Source organism: Chroicocephalus ridibundus, chromosome 2, assembly GCF_963924245.1.
Source record: "Chroicocephalus ridibundus chromosome 2, bChrRid1.1, whole genome shotgun sequence".
Taxonomy (NCBI): Eukaryota; Metazoa; Chordata; class Aves; order Charadriiformes; family Laridae; genus Chroicocephalus; species Chroicocephalus ridibundus.
Genome location: NC_086285.1, coordinates 19486540 through 19513685, shown reverse-complemented (window position 1 = coordinate 19513685; position 27146 = coordinate 19486540). Strand labels below are relative to the sequence as shown.

The window sequence follows — 27146 nt, the reverse complement described above, 5'->3', positions numbered from 1 at the left end:
ACACAGATCCTTTTAGTAAACAACTTGAATCCCTTCCCTTTATTGCATCGTCTTAATTCATCCCCAGATGATCATATTTATTATTATTATTATAAGCACGTAGGAGTTCTACTTACAGACAAAAATTTTATTGTGTCAGACACTAAGCAAAGAGAGAAAAAGATGATCCACATGACAGATAACTTACAATCTAAGCCTAAAACAAGAAAGAACTGGCTACAGTGCCAGGGGAGTTCAAGGAAACTGTGCAGGTCAGCAAGATAAGCCCTAATCTCAGCTCACCAGCAGTTTAGCTGTTGTTAAATTTTTGGTGGGCACCGTTGCAAAGAACATTTGAGGAAGGATTTGAAGACAAAGTGATTCCAGTGTTTGCGTATTTGTGTGCGTTTTTCCATGCTGTGGAGTCAATGTGGAGGCAGGCATGGAATATTGAATTAACAACAGAGGTTAGTACTGTGACTGAAGAGAAGTTCATCCTCGTAGCAGCATCAACAACACCAGCTGACATCAATGTAGTCTACTGTTTGGCTATGCCTGCTTGTCTACAACCATTTGTTAGAGGTACAGTCTAGAAAAAAAATTAAGTATGTTTTTTATAACTTGGTGAAATGGCAGTCACATATCTCAGCACCCTTTAAACAGTAAAGAAAAAACACAAACAAGAAACTCCTCTCACTTTGGATTCCTACTGTAATGCCACTGCTTAGCCTGGAGGACGAAAGCCCTGAATTTGCTCACATTTTGTTTACATAACATTGCATAACAAAAAGGAGCTGGAGCAAGATCAAGGCAGAATGAAAAATAAAATAAAATTACAATCTAGGCATTCAGCAGTCAAGTATAGATCACTCCCTCGGATGTCCACTCTTGGGGAGAAATGGCCAGTCCTCCCTCCTCAATACGCCTCTTGTTACTGGAGCGGGTGGTCCCCATCAGCTGCAGAGCTCAGCAGCTGGCTTCCCTGGCTATGGGAAATGTCAGGCAACCTTAATAATAGGTTTTGCCACCTGTCTCTCCTGTAATTATATTATTAGTATTACAGGCATCATAAAGCCGAAGATGAAAGCATTGACTAGGAGTAACATTTATACGGGACTCCCATTGATCTGCATATATGTGAAGTTTTCTTATCTGAAAGATGTCTGCCTTCATCAGCGCTGAAATGTTCAGATACGTTGTTTTCCCTGAAACATGTACCAGTGAAAGGGCTAGATTTTAGATTTGTGGTGCCAATTTTTCACAAAAATAGACAAAGGGCCAGAACGTGCCCTCCTATAATACCCACATACAGAAACTAAGGGAAATGAAATCAGTGAGGAATTTCTCCCATATTATTTCTCCCACAGAATTTTGCCCCTTACTGTTTCATCAGGGGGGTGAGGTTACCCCTCTGCAAGGAAGATTTTGAGGAACTGTCCCAGACTTAGTCCCCAGGAATGCACTCGGAGCCCAAGAAACCACCATGCCTTGAGACCAGCCACATGGAGCCCATATGCTCCTGTCAGACCCGATGCACGCTGGAGGCAGCTCTATCGGAGCCATACAATCAGGAACTCCCTGTGTTTGTGATGATGCCATATCTGATCCCTTCCTTCCTGGATATAAATAGTTTCATTCTGAAGAAGAGCCAGTGAGATATTTATCATAATTTCATGTTGCTATTTTTAAAAAATAGATACACAGTTTTGTCATGCATAACTTCCAACAGGAAATAGTTTCAGTTTGTGGCAACATAACTCTTACTGACCAATAGAGCATTCATACCCCATTTAGCAGGTGTTTTGTGATGGTTACCCAATTAACATGCACCATTTGAAAATGCCAGCTTGATAAAATAATTATGAAGTACTAGAAGCATTTTGATGATTTTCTTATTATTTCATTGGTTATCAGTAACAGACCAGTGAATTTAGACAACGCTTCAACTGCTAATGCTACCTTTTAGCTTGTGGACAGACTTGCCTCTGTTTATATCTAGTATCTTTTATGAAGGAACAATTCCATCAGAACAATCGAGTTTACTCACCTTTTTGCTTTAGTTATACTGATGGTATAGTTGATTCATGAACATGACACCTTCAGTTATTGGCATTTCTTCAAAATCTAAATACAGAGTTATTCTTACATTCTTTGGATTCTGTAAATTTATTTTGTCAGACTTCCCAGAGAGAGTTAAAGGGTAAGAATGTTATCCTTCTGTGTGTATTTTCAATGGTTTTCATTACAATATGTTTTTTCCATAATCAAGAAGTGTTGGTAGGTTGTGTGGAATACACACCAAAGTAGAGGGAAGGAGTTATAACCTCCACATAGGGTGACAGAAGCTATTCACATGTATCAGAGGGGAGCATCCTCTGCTGCTGTCTGATACTATGATGTCACAACAGCTGCTGGTGGTAATGATTGATACCATACAGAAAAAGCTGTGTTCTGAAGCAAAGGTTAAGCAGCAGGAAAGAAAAACAATTTTTCTTTTTAGGCAAATACTTGCAGTATAATGTGCTGATATAATTCCTGCCTAGGCCTTGACTCACATGCTATGTGGGATATTGCTTTCATTCTAACGCTACACACATAATAGCAATCGAAACACATTTTTCTACTTTGGTTGGAGATTTACTATAGTATTACAGAATTATTTATACATAAACACAGCAAGCTACATGTAGTATATGAATTGTGTGAAGTCTATATTATTATGGGCTTCCACTATAAAAATTGGTTTTGGTAATAAAAAAGAGAGTACACAGAAGCCAAGCTGCTTAGAAATACAATTGCTCAAGCTTTCAAGTAAAGCGCAACAGCTCTTTAATAACTAGTCCAGAAACCATCCCACCCTGAAGTTATGTTTACCGAGCTGTCTTCAGCAGCCAGTTATTTCACTTTGTTTTGGCTATGCAAGGAAAGAAGTGCTCGAAGCATATGAAACAGTATTTTTCATGCTTTTTGTATGACATTTATAGAAATCTAAGTAGTTAATAAAAATTACACAGAATAATAGATTAAATTAATGGTTTTATACTCAAAGTTTAATTAAGAATTTTATTTCAAAACAGATGACGGCTATATGTAACAACTTTTCTAAGAAGCTATGTACTTATATTAGTTAAATATTTCCTTCAGAATAGTTGGTGGTGTCAATTTCTTCTGAGAATTTAGGGGGGTGGTTCTTGGAGATGTAGGGATAGAAAAAAAGAAAAGGAGGAGAGAGGCAATATCTGAAAAACAGTCCTTACTCATTTGCAATGTAGATAACTTTGTGCTTCTCAATTACTTCTATGTCATGCTCCAGTTGTTTCATCTGCAATTCCAGCTTTTCTTTATATAACTTCTTGGGTATGGTGTCTATTTCTACCGAAAGACGCTGAAAGTCACGATACACTTCCTCCCAGTTCTTCTTCAGCCCCTAGTGCCATTACATGAAAAGGAAATATATGAGAAAAACTTACTTCAGTTAAGAATAATTTGCACATAAAGTACTTAGGGGTTTTGGTTAATATTGCATTTGATAAGTGTCACTGCAATGTTAAAATAATAATTAAATATATGGATAATGTTTAAACATCGTATAGGACTAAATTGATTAAATGCTTCAAAGTCTAATTAGTTGCAACAGAAATAATTTTGACTCATCCCGATGCAGTATAAAGAGTGGTCTTTAAAAAACTTGGTGCCTTGGAGAGAAAAAATTACCGTCTTTAAGAGGCAACAAAATAGTAATTAAATTAGCCAATGAAGGACGAGCCACAGAAATGCTAAACTGAAAAAATTATGTCAATCATAGCCTACCAGGAACTCAAGGAAGCCTGTACACTTCATTTCCACTCCTCAGTACCTTCAAGAAAAACTGCGTAAGGTAAATAAAGAGTGACTCTTCCTTATTCTATATAAGAGACTTTCTATGCTTTCAGTGATCTACAAATAGGCAACTTTCATTGCTCCATTGTATCTAATTCTAGTATGCTCACTGAGGAACTACTAGGATTCATAAAAGCTGCCTCAAAACCCATATCACTCAGCCTTCTTTTGTCCAAAATGCAACAGGAAATGTCTTACAAACTGCACTACGGAAATCCCTTCCCCATAAACTACCTGGCTACCACAGATATCGCCACGTCACACACAGTGGTGTTACCTACCTTAAGTAATCACAAGAGTACCAATACTTGGAACTTCAACCAAAATTCAATGGCAGTCTCAGATCATCTCACCACCAGCTTCATGTTTGGTAATTGAGACTTTGCTCAGACCATAGAGACCAAACTGTTCTTTAAACATATTTTAACTACTTGAACTACTTGGAAGAAATTCTGAATAACTGCATTCCCTTCCTAATCTACATTTACGGTAACATCTATAGGCAACTTATTTATCATGTGGTCTAAAAACCCTAGCTGTCACTGACCCTATCAACAATAATTTCAATAACTGCCACCTCTCTTGAATGCTGCTATGCAAAGAATTACCTTACTAGACAAAGTGAACCATATCTTCCATATCATAAAAGCCCAAGACTAGAACCCTGCCTCAAAAAACTCTTTGCAATTATCTGAAATGTACTGATAAACCTGTTAATTCAACGTTAGAGACAAATTTTTATCCACCAATATATGTTGAATGGAACCAGACTGTGGTAGAAAAATCCTTTACATCCTCACAATTACTGCAACAACTGCTCTTACTTTCTCTCCTCAAGAGGATAATAAAAATCTAAACATCCTATACATGCATGTATGAGGATTTAGTAGAGTTTATTCAGTGCACCAAATGTCCTCATGAAAACTATATGGGTGAACTTAATAATCACACCTGCTACAAGAAACTCATGCAGCAATCAGTAAATAATACAATATGGCTATCAGTGAGAAAACACTTTTCCAAAATGTTTCCGGCTCTCAGTTCTGTTTCCTTAGGGGAGACCACAGAGTATCTTAAAAAATGAAGAACTGAAGTAACTCTCTTGGGAACTAAAGTTTTCAGTTCTCCTCCATAACTAAAATTGGATTAATCTGACATACTAATTTTATGGCACATTGTGATTTCCAACCTCATGTCCTTCTTCTCCACTATTGTCAAGCACCTTTTCTCCCAGACTGACACACTTTTTAATATGAACTAATATTTTACTGATTCAAAGCAGTGTATTCATTGCATAGCAATTCGTGCTTTTTGCATATTCATATTAAGCAACTAAGTGTTGTCCATAAAGGTTATTCCAACAATCTTCATATACAAATATCTACACAAATTCAAAAACCCTACCTCAACATGTGAAACAAAGAGCAACAAGCTTATTTATTTACTGTCTTGTAATGCTACTTGTCTTTGCAATCCAAGGCTGTAAAGTACTTAAATAAAGCTCTACCAGGCGTCAGGTATAGTTCACAAATATATAGTCATGAAAATAAATGCGGTATTTCCAAAACTTTTATAGAATAGTCATTCGTAGCTTCTTTCAAATAATTCTTCTTTGTGTACATTAGTAAAAAATGATTTGGAAATCATTGAAAACAATGAGTTTTAAAACACATTAGAGCATGCACTCATCACAATTTACTCTATCCCTACAGAATGGAGAGATCAAAAGCAGATCGTGACTCCCTGTGTAAAAATCTCCCCCACAGCAATGTAATATGCTGAGCCCTATTGCTATGGGCTAGATCACAAACTGAGAGGGTATCTAACTCTATATAAGGAATTCTAATACATGTCGGATCAGTGAGAAATATGTACTGCATTTATCAACATACTCTTTTATTCTCATAAAATCCCAACCAAAGTAAGCCTAAAGGAGAAAGTTAAAAAAAATGTTGGCACAAATTATTTCCCTTTATTTTTGTAAGTTCATGAGGCTTGATTTTGTTCTCAGACATCTATTGCCACATATTCTTTCAAATCAGTTAGCATGCATGTGTTCACTAGCAATGTTAATTATTTTAAAAGGCAGGAATTCCCATATGTCTACAGCTGAGCGCTGGGTAGAAGCCATATACCCTGGGGACACTAATTCCTCCTGACAATACAACTGTATGAGTAAATTGGCCCATGAAAGAGCAAACTTTTAAAAAAAAAAATAAAAGAAAATATTGAGTCAACAAAAATAATCTTAAAACTTTTTAATTAAAAAAATATTTCAGTGTGCTCTTGTATTTTAAAAATACAGAACATAATTTTAATCAAACTAAATGCAGAATTGTGAGCAGCTGAAGTCACATGCCTTTTTGCACATATCTTTTTGCTGCATAGATAACTTGCTGGACCATCAGCTTGTCCCATGCCTTTCCCACCATAAAAATATCTTAATCTTCACTTTTGCTATTATGTTCTTCATATGGCTGTCAATGCAATACCCTCTCCTCTCCCATACTCATTCCTAGCTTGCTGCATAGGCAAGAGACACACCATTGTGCTAGCTATTTTGGATCTTGCTGATTAACCAGTTAATCTTTGCAAGTGAGTTAGACACTGTGTTTTCTCTCTAGATATTCTGCTGGCTTTTTGGTAGGAATTTAGCGTCTTTGAGATGTCCATCCATCTGCTAATTTGTTTCAGGGGGCTGCTAAGATCAAGTTATTAAGGAACAGGCTGATAAACAGATATCACTGTAATGTAAGCCTCATTTTCATAGGAATTTTGGCTAAAATGTGGTCATGAGAAATTACAGTTCAAGGATTGGATGTACTTTTAAAATGTCTTTTTTCCACTTCTTTTATGGTATTATTTCTCTTTAGAAAATCTTGTGCAATAAAAACTGTATGAAAGACAGGATCCGAAAGAGCTTGACAAAATATAATCTTTTCCAGTCATAGTTCTACGAATATATTGCAATTTAACTCTGGTTTGCCACATTTTAAAGCATGGCCTTATGCTTTAGTCAGTGAGGTCACAATGTGAAGATAGAAACTGCCAATAAAAGTGGCAATATTATGCATCAGGAAAAAAAACCCCAAACCAATTTGTATTTTTCCATGATTCAGAAGTGGAGAGTCCGAACTGTCACTAAATCCATATAAATAATTTTCTGCATTTCTTTGAAGTTTCACTGAAATTCCAAGTCATTAAGGGGGATAGGAATCTAACAGAATTGAAGTATTGTAAAACTGGACTGAAACTGTAGCTAGATCAGCTCCCTTCAGTCCAGTTTACAATTGTTCTACAGCTCCATCTAGTGAAAAAGTAGTAAAAAATCTAGTATACTTTTATTATTTATATGGACTTACAATACCTTATTAATCTTTTGTACATGTTACTAATTACACTAAATCTAAATATGCACCTGCAGAAGACTTCTCCTTTCTTCATCAGATAGCCGTTTCATAGCTCTTTTCTTGAGATGCTCCAATATACTGTCCTCATATTCTTTCTGAGCTCTCTTCACTTCTTCATTTCTCCGCGTTATATATTTTGGTGTAACACCATAATCCTAGAAGGGTAAGGAAGAAGTTTCTTATATGTGCTTTTAAGAAGGAAACAAAGACATACCCGTCATCCATAGTATATTATATTCGCAAAGACAGCTTGAAAACGGAATTTTGTGCCAGTGAGCAATAAAATCTTAAATCACTGTGTCCTTAGAAGTATCAAACATGATTGTAGCCTGAGCAAAACGTATACACAATTCCCTTCAATTTCCTTTTGCAACCTTGGAAGACAACAGAATCCAGAAACCAAAATGTCTATTTATAAGAACTGATGGTCGAGTGAGGTGTTTGAAACCTCTTAATGATAGCAAGCTATTTTAAATTTTTATATGATGTCAGATTCTATGTTCTGAAACACATTCCTTAGATACTTTCTTTAAAAGGTCTTCCTGTATCCTGATTTTTGCTGAGCATTGCATGCCACAGAGGAGAGTGAATAGTGTCAACACATACACAAAAATTGGACCAGTTAGGAATGATAAACTATCCTATACTGGATGTGGCAGAACTGTATTTCTGGGAGGAAAAATAATTTCTGAATATCCCAAATGTATCTGGGGGAACACATCTATTTTGCCTTATCCTTTGTAAAATGAAACCTCTCTAGCTCTGCCAGAAGGTACCAGAGTCTTCCTTCTCTCTACCAAATGCTAAATGATTCACAAATCTTTTAGCGTTGGTAGCACTATGACTAGCATTATTTATATATACGTTTAGCCATGCAAAGGTACTGCAAGGGCTGCAGGTTCACTTTTTCGCATTTTCTCTGTCATGAGTTAAGTCATTATGCCTCTCTGCATAATGGTCTGCCATGAGTTACCTGTTTAGATAAGCCAGGCTCCTGATACATCTTGTTTTCCTGAGTAGTGGAATGGACTGTTCTTGTGCTTGGAGGAGGTTGTCCTTAAAGGCATGTCAGCTCTCTCAAGCTCTTTTGCTTATCAGAGTTGTCTTCCACAGGGTCCTACCTACTAGTTCCTTGAATAAGCTGATGTTTGCTCTCCTGAAGTACTGGGTCTGCACACCACTACCTGCCTTCCTGAGGAAGGGATCTTTAACTACTTCATGGCCTGTGCAACCAAGACTACTATTGATTATCACACCTCTGACCAGTTCTTTCTCATTTGTAAGTAGCAGAACCAGAAGAGCATGACCACTAGTTGGCTTGTCCACCATCTGTGTTAAGAAGCTGCTGCTGACACGCTCCAGGAAACTTTTTGGATTGCTTCCATCCCATTGTGTTGTCAAACATGCTTTTGACACTTACTGGCCTTTCCTCTGATCCTGACCCACAAGCTCAATCAGCCTGTTGCCAATTCTACACAAGAGCTCCATACATTTCAATAGCTCCTTCATCCAAAGGGCAACCCCTTCTCTTCTTCCCTGCCTTTCCTAAAGAGACAACATTCATTCACCACAGAACTCCATTTGTCTCCCTATTAGATACCCTGTGGGTTTCCAATGCAACACAAATGTCATTGCTTTAGGAGCATCATTCTGCCAATTTTTTGACGACAGCATAGGCAAGTGAATATAGAGCAAAGACAAGGCACAACTCTACTGCCAGTGATTTCTCCTTGATAAATTTCAAAGGACTACCACAAGCAACAGTGGTATCTAAACATCTCAAAAAGTATCACAAAGATTTCATAGGAGAATGCAATAGAGAACTTAAAATAGGTATTGCTACTAGTATTGGCACTATAATTTAATAAAACTTACCTTTTTTTTAATATATTTTGGAACAAGGCCTGAAGTTTCAAGCAGATATTTATCTCCCTGTCTTCTATCAACATAAATAGGTTGAGGCTTTTTAGGCAATACCGTGATAGCAGCAACTGCATTTGTATTTATAAAATTCTTTTTACTCTGAATTCCCATAACTGGGTGATCTGTCCTCCGTGGCACTGATAACGCAGGCAGTTTCTTACTATCCTGTTCTTTTTTTCCTGTGAATTGAGCATGTAAACATTCTCAGCAATAACCATGAAGAGCTTTGCAATTTAATGTTATCACATTTTTCAAAAGGGAAAAATTATGTACAAAATTACACAAAAATAGAAGCCAACTGCATCTACAATAAAAGAATTGACTGGGAATGTACTATAATGAAAATGATTATGCTTATTTAGCATAACAGAAGTTTCATAACCTAGGAAATACTATGTTGCTTTAGATGGGTTTGCCATATAAAAAGCCACTCATTTCCTCTTAACTGCAGTAATACGGGACTTCTTTCAAATGCAACCAAAACTTCATTTACTACAGATGCTTGTTGTCAAGGTCCTTAGGCTTTAATGGCCCTGCGCAGCCTCACCTGGGGCATCCACCCCACACCCTTAGGCTCGGTAACCCCATTTCAGCTCAGCCCTGGGCTGTCGGTGGCTGTCTTAGCCATGCCTGCTCCTAGTCCTGTTCCTCAAGAGCTGTGTGGAACCAGTGGATGGGCTTGGCCCATTATCCCATCTTTCATGATGGTCACTAGGCTACTGATAGGACACATTTTCATCACCACCTGTTCTGCTTGCCTGCCTTTGGTGTGGTGGGACTGCACTCTGTTGGTGAGGTTGTTGCCCAGCCTGCATTGGGAGTGCCCTCAATTTCTGCCTCACCTACCCTTAGGGAAAAGCCCCGCTCTTGCTGCTCCCTAACACTCATAAACATCTTCTCATGATCCTTTCTCCAGACACTATAGAAACTCTTCCTTTTTAGTGTAATCTTTGCTCCAAGGCACCAACAGAAAGTCAGTCATCTCCTGAGTAGTCTGGCTTCAGGTGAGTGATGAAAGACAGTTCATCTCCCACCATATTTCCCACTAAATATAATTCAAACTCACAGTCATTATCAGAGATAATGATTTGATTCAGGTCTGAGTTCATGTTCTTCTTTGGCAGAAAATAAGTGTAAAGTCACATGTGACAGAGCTCATTCCTACAACACCTGGTTTCCTGATACTGACACCATGAACGAGTGCTTTCCTGGGTTTTGGTTTACAACCTGATAGCTTGCCATAACTTAGTACTGTAGGACACAGACTTAAATGTCTGTTTCTCTTAGGATGTCCTTTTGGAAACAATATCTCTGCAGCTTCTCAGTGAGCCCTGGCTCACCCTTATCTGCAGTACACTGGTGTACACTTGCTGTTTTGGGAGCCCTCACTTCTTCTGGAGCCAGGAACCGAGCTTGGTTAAAATGAATGCCAGAGTCCAGTAACACAATAAGATTCAGCTGAAGGTTAAGAAACACATCTTTTTGTAAGGAAATGGTGAGTAATCAGACTCTGAAAGAATGACACTATTCCATACTTCAGGGAAAAAATTTCAGTCTTTCTGTTCTGTCCTTGCAATCTAATTTTTAAATAGTTGGATCAAACCCAGTTTTGAAGGTGGCACAGATACCACAAACACAATGCCAGAATTCCATTTAGACAACTGATAACTGTAGTTAAATTCCAAATGATGAAAGTGCCATGCTTTAAAAGAGGTGATTAAGCAGTGTAACTTCTCTGAGGTAAGGATGTAATTCCATCCAACAAAGGTACAATAACTTTCTGAGTTAATGATACAGTTCCTTCTCAAGATCTGTTAGGATCTAATCACGGCAATGAAATTACTAGTCTGGATCAAAGCTATGATGTACCATAGGCTCCGGTACATTGACTCCAAATGCAAACACCAAAGCACATATTGCTGTTATGAAGCCCTGAATCAACAAGTTGAACTAGAAATATTGTGAGCTGCTTGTCTGAGGAAAATGAGTCAGAGTGCTGTATCTCAATATATAGCAAATTTGAAGTAGATAACAGTAATTTTATAATACAAGTATTTAAAAGGGATCTTACAGACTACTCCAAATTATTTGTGAATCAACCTTCTTTCCTATGCCCATCTAAACCACCAGTGTGGTAATTTAACAAGGTCTGGAGCTTGGAAGCATTCATGTTCAGATGTCAAGCAGTATTACATTCCAGTATACTGAATGCTATTCAGATTTCCTGAAAAAGTGAAGGCTTTATTCGAAAATGACCCAGGATGCCTACAGGACCTCTGGGATCAAAGCTTACTTTAAGGTTCTAATAATCCGTATTGCCTGAGGCATTAAGCCTCCAAAGCCTCCTGGGACAGCTTGTATTTGCAGTGCTAAAGCCATTTGCATGTGCCACGCAAATTTGGGTGTTAGACTCCTACCTTCTCTTAGACAGCTTTTTTTTTTATATACTGTACGTTAAGCTTTTCTATTTTTCCAGGCTAAAAACAATTTCAAGCTCAAACTTTAGAACTCAATTACCAATTCTGACAGCAGTGTACTTAGAACTCCAGCAGCACTAAGAAGGTCACTCCACCTTTGCAGAGCCAGCCATGAGGCTGAACATTAGAACTGTCAACTCCTTATACCCAGAATTATGGTTTGTGCCCAAAGATAGGACGCATTTTGCAACAAAATATTCCAAATTTCTTATTTATGTGACATGCAGCTCTCAAAAAAATCCTATGCTTTGAACACTGCTAGCCAATTTAATGCTATGGGATTAAGAGCCAACAATGAGTGCTGAAGAGAAAAGCTGCATGTTGCTTATAACATCAAGAAAGGCACACATACATTTCTCATATCTCTTCAAGCATTAAAAACAATTAGTTCACTTTTAATACCCCCATTCATATTATTTACTTTAATATTAATGATCAGTTGCAGAAAAGAATGGTGTACAACTCTAAACTATATAATTACAAATTGAAATATCAGTAGGATAGGACATACCATCGACACATCTTCAACATCTGAATAGCTGCAGCCAAAACAGAGATAATTTTTCTTTATATTTCAGCTGGGTTTGTACCACATGACAGTAAATACTTACTGTATTTTCTAATCACATATATAATCTCCTTGTTGCTTGTTTCAGTATTTTATGCAATAAATAAGAAACATTTTCTTAAAATAGAGAAATAATTTTGGTATCATAGATACTATAGAAGGAACAATGGAAACTGCCTCAGCATACAAAAATGACTAAATTTTTTAAAAATTTGATTCTCCATAACTGTTATTTTCAACATTAATATAAATTTTAAAATTAAAAAAAATACAGCAGATTTCATAAATGTCATGTCTACACTTACTTGCTGGTAGCTTGGGTTCCTTTGAATGTTTCTGCAGGAATTTTTTTGGAGATGGCACTGCAACTTTTGCTGGTCCCATAGTTTTCCACTGAGCTTTATTTTTCTCTGCTTCACATTTCACGGCTGGTCTAAATGTGGATATATACCTTAGACATTAAAAAATAGCCATAAAGAAGATAAATATCAGAAAATTATTAAAAATACTTCTTCAAAGAATATACATTTTTTGCAGTAGTTCATGCCAAAAGCCTAAGCTAGTTTGTTTTGTAATCTCTCCCAAATAAGGGCTGTAATTCATACAAACTCCATACTAAGGCTAAGCCCAGCACTGCACTGACAAGTGGTTTTTCTGATTCTCAAGTTAGCTTGCTTTTTCCTTCTTCTCTTGTGTCTCCAAGGTCAGTACTATCACGCTTTGGGAAATGGTTCCTGTACGCACTGTTTATATAAATACTGAACATAGACATTTTGAAACTCAATAAACCCTAAATTTTGGAAATAAACAGCTTTGAGTATTGCTTGCATGAGTTCATTACTTCTATGAGGTTGTGCGTTACACACTTTGGTCTTTATTTTTTAATTAACTCGTTTTGAAAAATTTTTTTAATGTGTCTATTTGTTGCGTTCAAAAATGCATCCAAAATATGCAGCTGTTGTACATCTACAGGAAAATAGTAATCATGAACTTACTTTACCAGGTTTTCAATATTTGAAAGGTTGTAGTGTGACAAGGATGCAAATGTGCTGGCTGTGTCAGAAGCCATTTTGTAGGGCCTTACACAGCAACCAAACACATTTAAGGAAAAGCTCAGTTGGCTTAAAAAAAGATAAGATCTATATTGATTACGAGAACAGTCACTGCTTCATCCTATGGGATGAAACATATTTTAGAGGTATGTAAAACCTCATGCTTCAGAAAACATGTCAACTGTAGTCAAGGGTTGGACAGAATGTCCTCGATCATCAGTTTGTCTTATTACTGTCCATTGTATCATTGTCACAGTGGCCCTGTTCGATCATCTGTTACAGACCGTTATAAGAGATTAGATGAGACGGATGACTGCTCTGAAATAGCACAGTACACTGTATATTTCTTACATTCCACAGATCAAATTATGACCCTAAACTATTGTAATCAGTGCTGGTTTTGGCACTAACTGAAACAGCCAATGTGAAAATCAGTAAGAGCTCAGACACAAAAAGCTGTATGTACATGGTAAGCAAACACTGCTGTTTTGGTGTAATGTTGCATATGGCACTGTAACTTCTGCTTTAATCAAAACTATGTAAACACGTTCTCCAAAAAAAGACAAATGCTGATCATTAGCTGATTAGGAGAGCCTTGCCTCTATCTGGAGGACTGAGCTGTCACAGATGTTTTCCTGAGGGAGCAGAACTCCCTGCTCCTGAAGGTAAGGCTACCTCATTGTACCTTTTAAATCTGTCCATCTTTAGGAATCATGTCATATTAATTTATGGTAGACAAAAGCTGATGAACAGTTGTACTCTTCTTTCACAGAAAAAAATGTGTTTATGAAAAAACTATACACCATGTTTTCAGGTAAGGAAAAAAAGAACAGAAAAATTAGACACAATGCAACGTATTTTATGGAGATACTGAAATATGAAATGATGTAATGCTGGGCCAGTGAATGGGATTCATAGTAGCAACACTGATAAAAACTTTTATATGTCAGCTGCAAATGTCTGATAATGTATTTGTACTTGATCATAACACTAGAATATGGAAGAGGACTTCATTAAAAATGTGGAGTTATTTTGTCTTCTGGAGATTTGGTCTCCAAAATCAGAAAGAAGATTACGTACATAAGATTATATATTATTCCAGAAATACCTCTAATTATAAGGAACAAGGTTTTATTTATTTTTTTCTGTTATTTGTTAATTCATGGCAAACAGCTATAGACATAGGCACAAGCATTGATAAATAATTGCGTTCCTCACCATTTGCTAGGAGTGGCATTGTAGCCACACAGTAGAGAAAGGCAATGACTTCATGGGGAGTTTGACCTAGTAGGGTTCACACAGTCTTTGAATGAGAAAGTGAATGAGCAGGTATTGAGTTTATTGCATGTTGGCATAAGGTAAAAATGTCTTTTGTAGACATCTAGAGGCATTCCTTTGGACAAATTGTTCAAATTTTTGGCAGTTGTACCTTTTCAGTGACTTTTCAGGCCAAGAAAGTGGCTAAATGCTGTCATACATCAATAACAATAGGGTTAGAGAGGGCTGCAAGGAAGAAAACATGGTTATGGGGGACTTGAGAATCTTAATCCATTTGGATTAAGGGGTAGAAAAGACAACACATATGTAAGAAGACAGTTACTATTCCTTAGGTGTTATCTTGGGACATCAAAGTTGGGGAAAATGAGGATGCTTGCCTTGGTTTCATGAGTAGTACCTGGTCAGTTGACAGTGAAGTATGTATGATCTCATTTGAAAAAAAAAAAGACCCTAGATTTTGTATGCATTAGTTAGAACTGGTCAGATCATGCTACTAACCAAGTTCAACACTGTTGTACCAGCTGGATATTTGGCACATTGCGAACCAAAGCAGGAAGCGGGGTGACAACAGAAGGCAACGAGATCAGAAGGGGATTTAGTCAGATTGCATCCAACCTGAGGAATCCCTTGCCTAAACTGAACCTGATGGTCATGCAGTATCCAAATCCTTGAATGATATTAAGACAGGAATGGATTTAGTGTGCTGTATGCCTTGCCATATTGTCATTTCACTTTCCTCTGTTGGTCAAAAGTATCTTCCATTCATATTGGAAACAAAAAAAGATGTAGTATCTATTTTTACATGGAAAAGGTTCAGAACTAGGAATCTCACCAATCTGAAACTTTTTACCCAAAAAGGGATAACTATCTTTGTTCTAAGGAGTGTCACTGATATTTTTACTCATTTTAAAGCTATTGAGTTATGACCTATGTTAACTTTTTACTGAAAATGCAAACTGTAACAGTTTTCTTTCATATAAAATAATAAGGAACTGAAAAAACAACATATGTTTGCATAATTATCAAATCAGAACTTTATAAAAACTCTCAAAGAAATTAATACCAGGGGGGCAAAAGGCATTTTTAATGTTTTTAAGGTAAGGGGTGAGAAAGAGAAGCAAAAGAAAAAATGTCAGAAGACACACCTGACACATGAAAAGAAGGGAAGTGTGGCACTGAGAAAAATGTAAAAAACCTCCAGGTAATCAGCTGCTCACTGAAAAATTGTTATAAGTGCAAATAACAGAAATGTCACGTAATTCCTCCGGGTGGAGAGAGTGTTTGTAAGTTCTTTGTCAATGAACATGCTGGCATTTAAGATACCAAACTGAATCATCAGCTCACGGAGCAGGCTGCAAACCCTCAGATGTTAGGTAGTGACTCATTAGGAGGAGCAATAACTACGCAAAAACTAGATGTTTTTTTTAATACCTGTTACCCGCAAGAGGCATTACCTTGCCAGAACCAGTCACCGTGTCAGCAAGCGGTGCTGTCACACCCACGTACCTGGGAGGTTTGACAGGCTGCTTCTCCTCCAGGGGGGGCAGGTTATGGATGCTCTCATGGGCGCGCTGCGCCGGCATCCTCCGGCCGAGGAGCCCTGGGGGCGGGGGAAGCCGCCCACCTCACTGAAGGGCCCTGGAGGCGGGGAAGCCGCCCACCTCGCTGCGGGAACCTCGCCTTTCCTCCCTCCTGGCCCTCGGCCCACTCCAGCGAACGGCTGCGTCCGGCCACCCCCTCAGGCCGCCGCCGCGGCAGGCCGGCACACTGTTGTCCCCGCGGTTACCAGGGGAACCCGTTGCTGGGTAACACCGCCATGAGGGGGCGGAGCCTACGGCTCCCGGCTCGGGCCAGGGCGCGGCAGCGCAGGCGCGGTGGAGGTGGAGCCACGCAGGCGCACTTGGCGGCGGGCGGTTTGCCTGCGCTGTGTCGCGGCTGTGGGCGGAGTCGCGATAGGGGCGGGGCGGGCAGGTGGCCGCGCGTGCGCGGTGGGGAGGGCGGGGGTGGCGCGTGGGTCGCGCCGCGGCACCGGTGGCAGCTGTCCCCGCCCCCGCCGGTAGGTGCGCGCGCGCCGCCCGGGGGGAGCCTGAGGGCGAGGGGAACCGGTTCGAGCCGGTCTGAGGCGCGGGGACAAGGCAGGGCCGCCGTCGTCGTTCCTGAGGGGAGGCGGGAGTCTGGGTCTGCGTTGGCCGGGAGGGTGCGACCGACCCGGCTCTGTGGTGCCGCGTTGGCCCGGCCCGGCCCCCCCCACCTCCTCCCCCCGTCGCCCTTTGACACTTTCTGGGCGTCGAAACGGTGAGGCGGGAACCTCTGCAGGGTCGTGGTCTGTGGGATGATAGTGAGGAGGCTGAGGTTGAATGGTTTACTTTGGGATTTTTAAATTTTTCTCTGTCTGTATAAAAGCTCCGTGAAAAGTCAACTGGAAGTTGCCCTGTGTTAACAGTTTTGAAATGTGGTAATTGTCAGCCTTGACCCACCTCGAGGTCTTTGACAGCTGCAAACTGCCACTGACTTGTTTGGGTGCTGAATTTTAAGCATAGGTTATGTTGTTGCAAGCTTTGTGTCTATACCACTGTGAAAGTACAGTTTTCACCAGAACTGCTGTCATCCGCAGTGGTGGTTAAAGCTGCGGGTAATTGCTGATGATGCGGAGGTGGTGTCAGCAGTCTAAGCAAAGCGTCGAGCTGTATTGTCAAAACTTAAAATTTCATTGGAGGTATAGGGGTAAGCTCTGCTTCAAAAAAAAAACCAAACCCCAACCCCCACCTTTCTGGCATGGGGTTTATAACTAAAGTTGGATGGCTTGGTGTTCTAACTAGTCTGGTAAACTCTGCTAGTCGTAAAGTCTAATTTGAATTGTTTTTGCAGTAAAGTTTTGCCAGTTGAACAAGAAGCGATTTCAGAGAAACAGGTCGCACTCAGTGGTTGCAAGCTTGTTATGTGGGTGCCAAATTGGATTACACTGTAATAGGCTGAACTGAGTAGCTGCATAAAGGAATTCCTTGCAACTAAGTTGATTTCAAACAATACGTATGGCCTAGATTCATAAAGCAGTCCAGATGTTGCATCCAGCAGCTGTGTGGTGCATACCAAGTGACTGCACCCCAAATGAATCTGTAGTGCAGCTCGACATGATAGGCAGGCCACTGTGCTCGGCCTGTACTCCCTTAGTTCACACATACCGCTTAAAGTGATTCTTATGTCCAAGAAATAAAATCACTAAAATATTGTCTCTAATTATTCTTTTTAATCCTGAATATAACTTATTTACATCTGGAAGTTTAACACAAAGATCTCTTTCTGGCCCTCTAGTGAATATATACTTACAGAGCTAGAATGCATTACTGTTGCAGTACAGCTGTATAGTGATTCTGAATATTACAATTAGTCCTTGCAGATTGTTTTTTCTTTTTAATAACTACTACAAAAAACTTATAATGCATCTACACAGGGTGATTCCCTTATACTTTACAAGGATTGAGAAAAAAAGCTATGCAGTAGGATATGCCCATCTTCACTCTGATCTATGCCTTGTAATTACAGCGTGTTCATCATGTCACAGCACTGGGTGCAGACAGAGACTTAACTGTTTGCAAGCTCGTCTCTCCATGCAGAAGTGAGCAAATGCAAAGCTGTAAATTATTAGAAGTACTGTGACTTTGTAACGTACACTAATAGTTTGGTAAAGGAAGTAGAGTGCAAAGACAGATTGAGGAACATAGAGCAGTATCTAGAGCAAGGAGCATCTGGAAGAGTCTTTGTTTTTGTAGGTTGCTCTTACAAAACTTGAGCTTCTGTGTCATTTTTGAAGTTTGTGACCTGTGTCTCTGAAGTCATTTGATATTATGCACTCTCTTGGGGAACAGCAGGGTCTTTAAAGGACTGGTGTGACAACTGTAAACACAGGTTAATCATGAGTAGGTCTTTGGAAGATGATGCAGTTCCTGTTTGGTGCTCAACTGCCTTCTACTGCAATTCCAGGCGACCTGCTTTCCACAGTGATAAAAAGGCTGTTGCATTGGACAGCATCTGGAGAAAAGGCACTGAACAATTGAAGGATTTGGAAACTTACTCTATAGTGAATTCCTTTAATAGTTCTATTTAGTCTGTCTTGATTAATATGGGGAAAGACTTTCTCATTAAAATTTTCTTCACTGGTAAAAGTAGTTAGTATATAAATGTAAATCTTTTAATAAACATGGCAAAGCAAATGCTGGGGTGCTAGCAGCTAGATTGAGTCTTTAAAATGTAGTTATTAGAAATCGCTGATTACCATTTTGGTTACGTGTTACAGTGCCAGGACAAAAAAAATAAATACAACCTGCAGCTTAGTCAGCCATCTCTTTATACTACATACTGTGGCAACTAAAAATAATAATTTCTAAAAAATGCTGATTTTATATATATGGCAAATATATATATATATAAAAATATTTTTTTAGAATTTATGAGTAAGCACCGAGTTGTATATTTACATCAAAAATCTCACTAATTTCCTAAAAGGAAGTTCAGTGTTGCTTTCCTTTAAGCATTTTTAGTCATGAACAATGAATAAGTAACAACAGCAAAGTGATAGTTGTTTGCCTACGTAAAATGAAAAATGACTCTGTAGGGATTTTCTGTGTAAATTTGTGCTGATTTCTGCCATCTCCTTGTCCCTTCATTTTGAGAGTTCTTCCCCCTTTGCCCTAAATACGCACAAATCCTGTGCTGCAGTTTGTGCTGATAATGGTGTTGCTTTCTCTAAGCAAACAAAATACCATGTTGAGAGTCTCTTACTTAGAATCTTTGTTGGAGATCCAATTTTCCTAGTGATTTTTTTTTTTTGAGGGTAGAGTGTCTTCATGACGTGTTTCTCTCTCTCTTACTTCACACAAACTATGCTTAATGCAGTTCTGTTATAGGAGTTCTTTTCAAATAGCTTGCTTCAGAAGAGAATTGGATGCAACTCTTCCAGCCTTGCTGTTGCACAGGTCTGTGAGTTTTCTGTGTATTTAAGTCAGTCTTGCATTTATTTTTTTCAGAAAGATGATATAAGAAATCAAAGGCATCTTGGGAAGCTGGGAAAATGCGTGTTTTGTTAACACTTTGATTACAAGAAGGTAATTCAGTTAATCTTCTTATTCGTACATGTGTACTTAAAAGTAAATCTACTAGAGAAAAAAACTAATTGGTTTTGAATTCCTATAAACAATATTATTTGCAAATAGTATTGTAGGGTTATGTTTGGATGTCTCTGTTTACCCTGAGGACATGGACTGTTTGAAGTTGGATATGTCAGCGGAAGTGAGCTGGAGCTATGCAGGAGAAGGGAATGAGTCTTATTCTGAAAAATACTTCCCTGGCACTGATGAAGTCATAACTGGATTTATGTTTGAATTCTTGTTGTTATGAATTTCATATCCTTTAGGTGTTTTTCCTAGATGCTTGCTGAAGGACTAATTAGTGTTTTTTTTCTTTTTGAAACAGTTAAGTGGCTTGTCAAGTTGGCTTGGAAAAAAAAAAAAAGGCAACAAAACAACCCAGCAGATGAAGATGTTTCACATTGTTCAGTACCGGCCTTTAAGGCAAATAGCCCAAAACAGTCTTTCTAGCATGTGTTTAAAACTGATGCTTTCAAGACCTGCTGCATTTGCACAGATATGGAAGTCATGGTTCTCAAGCCATTCTCTTGTTGGAAACAAAAATATTCTCTTGATGGGACCTCCGGGTGCTGGGAAAACAACAATCGGGAGAATAGTAGGTCAGAAACTAGATTGCCCTGTCATAGACATAGACGATGATGTCCTTGAAACAACCTGGAACATGAGTGTGTCAGAAAAACTGCAGGATGTTGGTAATGAGCAATTTTTAGAGGAGGAAGGAAAAGCCCTGTTGAAGTTTTCAGCATCTGGAAGTGTCATTTCCCTTACTGGGTCCAATCCAATGCATGCTGCTGGCATGCAGCATATGAAGAAAAATGGAATAGTTGTATATCTGGATGTGCCCACAGCAGTCATTATGAGCAGGTTGAAATCAATGAAAGTGGATCGCATCGTGGGACAGTCTCCTGGTATTTCTCTCAAGGACATACTTCAGTTCAGGAAGCAGTTCTACAAAAGGTGGTATGACATCCGTGTTCTTTGTGGAGGGGATATTGCACCAGAGGTTGTAGCAGAAAGGGTACTTGATGCTGTGAAGAGATACCAAAACTCAGAACTGGAAACTTTCATTTCAACTAGGTCTAGTAGGTCTGGAAGGAGTATGGAAAAAGACTCTCACAAATATTTCAGTGATGTTGTTACTGAGGGTTTAGCCCCTGATGGAGGACTCTTTGTTCCTGAGAGAGGACTTCCAGAATTCACTGCTGGAGAATGGCAAAGCCTTATAGAAGCAACTTACATTGAAAGAGCCCAGGTGATACTAGAAAGATGCATACATCCTGCTGATATTCCTGCTTCTAAGCTGGCAGAAATTATTGGAACTGCTTATGGAGAAAACTTTACTTGTTCTAAAATAGCCCCAGTTAGGCATCTGGTGGGCAATCAGTTTCTCCTTGAGTTATTTCATGGACCAACAGCATCATTTAAAGATTTTGCATTACAGATGGTGCCGCATATATTTGCATACTGCATTCCCAGAAGCTGCAATTACTTGGTTCTGGTAGCTACTTCTGGTGACACAGGGAGTGCTGTCCTAGATGGCTTTAGTCGTCTCCATGACACTGACAAACAGAGAATTGCTGTGATGAATTTTTTTCCTGAGGATGGAGTAAGCCCAATTCAAAAATCACAGATGATTGGCTGTCAGAAAGAAAATGCCTGGTCAGTAGGCGTCAAATCTGATTTTGATTTTTGCCAGACAGCTATAAAGCAAATCTTTACTAATTCTGATTATACTGGCTTTCTTACAGTAGAATATGGAACAGCTTTAGCTGCGGCAAACTCCATAAACTGGGCACGACTGCTTCCTCAGATAGTTTATCATGCCTCTGCATACCTTGATCTTGTTCATCAAGATATTATTCCTTTTGGAAGCCCTGTAGATGTTTGCATTCCTACAGGAAACTTTGGCAACATATTAGCTGCTTTGTATGCTAAAATGATGGGAATTCCTATTAGAAAATGTATTTGTGCTTCCAATGAAAACAATGTTTTGACTGACTTCATAAGAACAGGTGTTTATGATTTGAGGGGAAGAAAATTAATTCCCACTTTTTCACCAGCAGTAGATATTTTGAAGTCCTCCAATCTTGAGCGATACTTGCACCTGATTGCTAATGAGGATGGACAACTGGTGACACAATTATATAACCAGCTGGAAAATCAGGGCCACTTCCAGCTGCGGAAAGATCTACTTGAAAAGCTTCAGCAGGACTTGGTGGCTGGATGGTGCTCTGAGGAGGACTGTCTAGCTGCCATTCACTCTGTGTACAGTACTACAGGATATATTTTGGATACACACACAGCTGTTGCTAAAGTAGTTGCAGATAGATTACAAGATAGAACTTGCCCAATTATTATTTCATCCACAGCTCATTATTCTAAGTTTGCACCTGCTATCTTGAGGGCCTTGAGGATTGCAGAAATAAAACAGAATCCATTAAGTCAGCTTCACTTGCTGAGTTCTTACAGCCCTCTGCCTCCAGTCCACTGGGGCCTGTTAGAGACCCTGAAAAGGAAAGGGAATGATGATCACCAAGTCTGTGCTGCTGATATGAGTATGCTGATGTCCCGTATAGAAACCTTAATTCAAAATCATTTTATGAAAGTTTTCTGAGCGACTGATCAGAGGTCCACTGTGTCAATTGAGATGCCTTCATAACAGGCTGCATGCTTTAATAAAGTCATGATTCGTCTGGCCTGTGTCCAGTCCACAGCATAATATCCACAGTTTTATACTCAATTATCAAGTTTTCAACAGTATTTGTAAGTAACGTGCGTGAGATTTCTAGTAGTGGTGAAAGGTTGTGAATTGAGAGTATAAAAGACTGGAATACTTTTTTGCAGGTCATAGATAGTAGAGACAGCAGTAGTGCCGCCTTTCCTTGGCGGTGCCATCTCCTTCACAAGCCTGAAGTGTTCTCCATGGAAGGAGGAAGATAATGAAGTCTGACCTTTCTGAAACTATTAGCTCTTGTTTTGCTGCAAGGATGATGTGATCATTTGGTCAGTGGGTGATTAGTTAAACTTTAACTCTCTTCACTTAGAGCACTGAAACATAATAAGACATTGTAATGATGTTAGTATGTTACTAATGAGGGTTGATTTCACTACAAAGATTCAAGTATACTTGTATTGTTAATCATTGAACCATTCAATTTGGTGTTATCTTCTTGTATAATGTTTATGTATTGTGAGGCCAGCATTTGTGTAAAAAATCCGGTTATTTTGTTTTTCAGGCATTTTTTCCTCCTAGATATTTTCCTGTATAAAATAGAATTCTTAATTTGGTATTTTTAATAATTTTTGAAATGTGACTCTTCCTCCAGTGTGTTGTAGTCTTTTTCCTATATGTTTTCTATTTAAACTTTCAACTTTAGAATCCTTTTTAAATGCTATAGAAGAATTTGCTAGTAGTAGCAGCAGTCTCCTTAAATATGAACCAGACCACCATTTATTTACATTTATTTCTTGCATTCTAACTTTTTAGAATATAAGGTTTATCTTAGAGGTCATATTGCTTTCTGGGTCTAATTACTTCTGTTTTCATGTTTTTCTTAAACTAATTTCCTTTACATTCTATTCTGTTCCTACTTTGCATGAATTAATATAAGAAAGAAGCTTCACAAAGTGCTTGGCATCTCATCAAGGAGAGTGAAAGATGAATCCCAGTGTCTGGAAAATGTGATAGCATCAGAGGTATTCATTATTTAACCTAAAATAGACCTATGTTAGCAATCTGCTTTTGCTAATGACAGGCTCTTTATTGTTTTTTTGCATCAGAAAAAAATAGAGCAGGTTGCCATAGGAAATCGTGTGATTATGGACAAATTTATTCTGCTAACTGTAATTATATTTGGCAAGGGAGCAAAATATAACTACATTTCACACTAAGAGAAATGGTGTGCAGTTACAGGTAAAGAGCTAAGAGTCATCAGATGTGAGGATGTATAGGTATGGGAGGTTGTGGTTCCCACCAAGATTCAAACAGGGAAAGTATTGGCAAGAGAGGTGGTAATTGGTAATATTTTTTCCCTCTTTGAGAGGCAACATCTCCTAGATGTCAGGACTTATTTGGAGCTTTGAACTGTTGCCATATCTCCCAGCTTCCTCTGTGTGTCTGCTTCTACGTTTTGCCACATTAGAGGTGAAGAAGACACCATCTAGCAAACTATTTTAAAAAATTTTTTCTTCTAGTGTAAGGTAAAAGACCCAAGCATGATGTGTGTTTGCCACAGTGAATACATTCTACAATAGAATTAAATGTAGGTGATGACAAAGGTGTAACACAATAGCATTTTTAGATTCTGCCATTCTTGGATGCCTTTTTAGGACCTTTCTAGTTCTTTTCTCCGCTCAGTCCTCATTCACTGTTTCTGCACTAACTTTGGAAAATAATATTTTTATTTTTGTTTTCACAGAATCATATAACAGCCCATGTTGTAAGGGATGTCAAAACATTTGGTCCAACCTTTTGTGTGATATTGAGCCTAGATGAGATTATCTAGCACCCTGCCCAGTCACATCTTAACAACCTCCAGCAACGGGGACTCTACCACATCCCTGGGGAGGTTATTCCAGCGATTGAGTGTTCTCACTCTGAAAAATTTCTTTCTTATATCCAGATGAAACTTCTCGTGCAACTCGTACCTATTTACCCTTTTTGTCTTCATGTGACTCCTTGTGAAGAGAGAGCGTCCATCCTCTTCTGGCAACCATTTAAGTACTGGAAAACTGATGAGGTGCCCTCTGAGGCCTCCTCTCCTCCAGGGTGAAAAGACCTAACTCGCTCAGCCATTCCTCATTGGGCAGAGGAATTCTCATCATTTTCTACACACAACGTGAGAAAGACCATAAATATGTAATTAAAAAAAATAGTCTAAGTTCTGTAAGAAAAAGTTGCATAATCATATTGCCAAAGGAGAAGCATTATTTGTGTAGCTGGTACATACGCATCCACCTTGTGTTTCTGTATGTTTCTGATTCTCGCAGTAGTTCCAAGTGGAAAAAAAATACATTGCTTTCTCTGGATGTGCTCAGTACAAAATCAGGATTCCAAATCTTAAAAAAAAACAAAACAAAAAAAACCAAAAAAACAAAACCACAAAAAAATCCTAAAAAAAACAAACAACCCCAAAGAAACCCAACTGCCTGGATTGAATTACTGGAATGGGAATTGGTTTCAGCATAAGGACTCTAGGGAAATCCTGCAGTACCTGGGTCTGTAGGGCTTAATGCCATTTGACATCATAGGGCGATTTGTCACACACTGTTACTTTATAGAAATGTCTACAAAGAAGAGCTTGTTTTCACAGAAAGTACCTAAAAGAAAAGCTGAGATTGTAAACAAGATCAGGTTGTAAGCCAACATCCTACCTTGAGTTATCTGATTATTAGATAAAAGAGTCAGAACTAAACTAACATAGAATTTATTTTGGTATGACGCTCAATATTTCAAAGTTCATGGCAGTAAGCTTGGTTTGAAGCAGGAAGTATTAGTAAAATTTGTAGTTACGATTTCCAGTTGATATGAATTGCATAAGTAAAAAAAAAGAGCAGTAATACTTAGTTATGGGCTTTCAGTGTGGACTTAAGATGTATAAAGGCAGTGGTTAAAGAACATATATGGTATTAGTACATTTCTCAGAATGTCTAAAGGCTTTTACAATACAGTATTTACTTATTTCTAAAAAAAAAAAGAATTCATTTTTGGACTTTCTTATAACTTCAGTGAACTATTTTTGTGCGCCACATCTGCTTGTGGATTCTAGTTATGGGCGCTGTAAAATGCCTGCAGTAGTGTTGTGATCCTGAATGTACACAGTATTTGTGACCAAGTGCTGGTGCCCTGTTGTGGTAGCTGTAACGTACAATCTTCTGGCTTGCCTTGTCCTGCTGGGCCTGGAGGGGTGAAACAGAAAATATGTCCAGTGTACTCGCTGTAGCTGGCTGCAGGGGGATAGGCTAGTGAGGGAAGCAATTCTTCCTCCTTCCCAGCCCAGGTTTTCTCAATGTCAGTCAGCAAAATACTGTGGTTCAGCAAACATTGTGCTGCTGTTATTGCACTTTTTTTCCCCCACTATCAGTATTATGAAAGGTTCAAAGGGCATTAATGATTAAGAGTGGACACAAGTGCTGTTTTTTTGTCTTTTGCAGATGTGCACGCTGATTGTTGTCATGCAATATTTTCTATTAACTTCTTCAGGCAAAAATGCTGTGCTAATGATGCACAAAAGCAAATCTACATTGTGATCATTGGCAGGATTCTTTAAGCCATTTAGGCTTGGTGTATACACAATTTGCTCCTATTTGCCTAAAAATAGGATGTCGCTGTCTAAATCAACATAAGCCAGGTTTACAGAGAGTGTGAGCATGCATATATACACATTTCCTCTGGCTTTGTTGACCTGGAGTAATAGCATAGCTTTACTTAAGCTATTATTCTTCTTTATAGATAAATCTTTGCTGAACACTGATACAACATGAAAAACCTAAGGACAAAGGTAATGTCTACATTTACACTTTATTAGAATATTTATACGGAAAACACTTTGTTTTGCTTACAGACTTACCGTCTGCTCATTACTTGCCTTTAGTCACAGTCCTGCTTCTCAGGGTGACAGAGAGTGATTTGAGGTAAAGGGTGAATAGAGCAGTTAGGGATGACTTCAAAAGACAGTTCTGTTTTAGTATCTTATGATTTAGAAAGAATTGCTATTTATGTTTTTGAGGTGATGGAGTATTTTAGCAGATGGAACTCTAAACGGAGGATTGTTTTTTCAAGAGGTCAACTTTGCTTTTCAAGGACATCAAGAACACACATTGTTATTAAGTATATCATGTTTGGCATGCCTGAAATATGCATTAGTGATTTGTATCCACTATATTTTTTCTAAATAAATACCGTGGGATCCACTCTGTAGCACTTTCTTTGCAAATATGTTCTTAAATCTTTATCAACGTGATATAAAGAAAATCCACTGAAATAATTGATTTCAGAATTCGATATTCTTAAATCTTGAAAGGCGTGTTCTGTCCTGTGTTTACTTGAAAGTTAGGTGTATAGTAAATGATAGAGTAATTCACTTTGCTGAGATTGACAGATGTTAGTGGGTTAATTTGCATCATCCTGGAAGGAAAGTATATATAAAAAAATAAACCCACATCAAAAATAGCATATGTCTAAATACTCTGTTTATGTTGCACCACAGACTTGTCTGGTACTGTGTGGAAGGTCCGTATTCTGAGGAATTAATATGAAAAAGGAAATCTCCCGACAGTTTACTCTTATTCACGCTTAGTTCAGTGGAGGGATGATCTCTTTGTGTGTTAACAGTTGTAGAGCAACTTTGGTTCATTTGGAATATGGTTTCAAGATCAGGGGCTTAAAAAAATCTCCAGAAGCCACAAAACTTAAATACTCTGCATCTCACTGTGGT

The 27146-nt window shown here is 38.6% G+C and overlaps 2 protein-coding genes across 9 annotated transcripts in view; one reads left to right on the top strand and one right to left on the bottom strand.

Annotated features, from left to right (window-relative positions):
• Window positions 1–26700, top strand: part of THNSL1 (threonine synthase like 1) — a 32936-nt gene extending 6236 nt beyond the window's left edge. For 3 of the 8 annotated variants that reach the window (XM_063324633.1, XM_063324632.1, XM_063324630.1), the window contains exons 3-4: window positions 19591–19668; window positions 20036–26700. In XM_063324633.1, coding sequence (XP_063180703.1) covers window positions 20096–22324 — 2229 coding nt within the window. In that variant the 5' untranslated portion in view covers window positions 19591–19668; window positions 20036–20095 and the 3' untranslated portion in view covers window positions 22325–26700. The other 5 variants (XM_063324629.1, XM_063324636.1, XM_063324634.1 and 2 more) reach the window with 5 other exon arrangements.
• On the bottom strand, window positions 1646–16349 carry ENKUR (enkurin, TRPC channel interacting protein). The gene is made up of 5 exons (XM_063324641.1): window positions 16073–16349; window positions 12542–12687; window positions 9144–9370; window positions 7277–7423; window positions 1646–3406 (listed from the first exon to the last, which is right to left on the bottom strand). The coding sequence occupies exons 1-5, from the start codon at window positions 16147–16149 to the stop codon at window positions 3233–3235; spliced, it is 771 nt and encodes a 256-aa protein (XP_063180711.1). The 5' UTR covers window positions 16150–16349; the 3' UTR covers window positions 1646–3232.
• Window positions 26701–27146: the final 446 nt, after the last annotated feature.

Excerpts from the sequence above, each read along its gene's own strand:
- ENKUR (XM_063324641.1), bottom strand. The coding sequence starts at position 16,149 with ATGCCGGCGCAGCGCGCCCATGAGAGCATCCATAACCTGCCCCCCCTG. Across the intron at positions 12,688-16,072 it reads CAGCCTGTCAAACCTCCCAG|GTATATATCCACATTTAGAC; the intron begins GTACGTGGGTGT and ends TTAATGTCTAAG. Across the intron at positions 3,407-7,276 it reads AAAGGAGAAGTCTTCTGCAG|GGGCTGAAGAAGAACTGGGA; the intron begins GTGCATATTTAG and ends TAATGGCACTAG.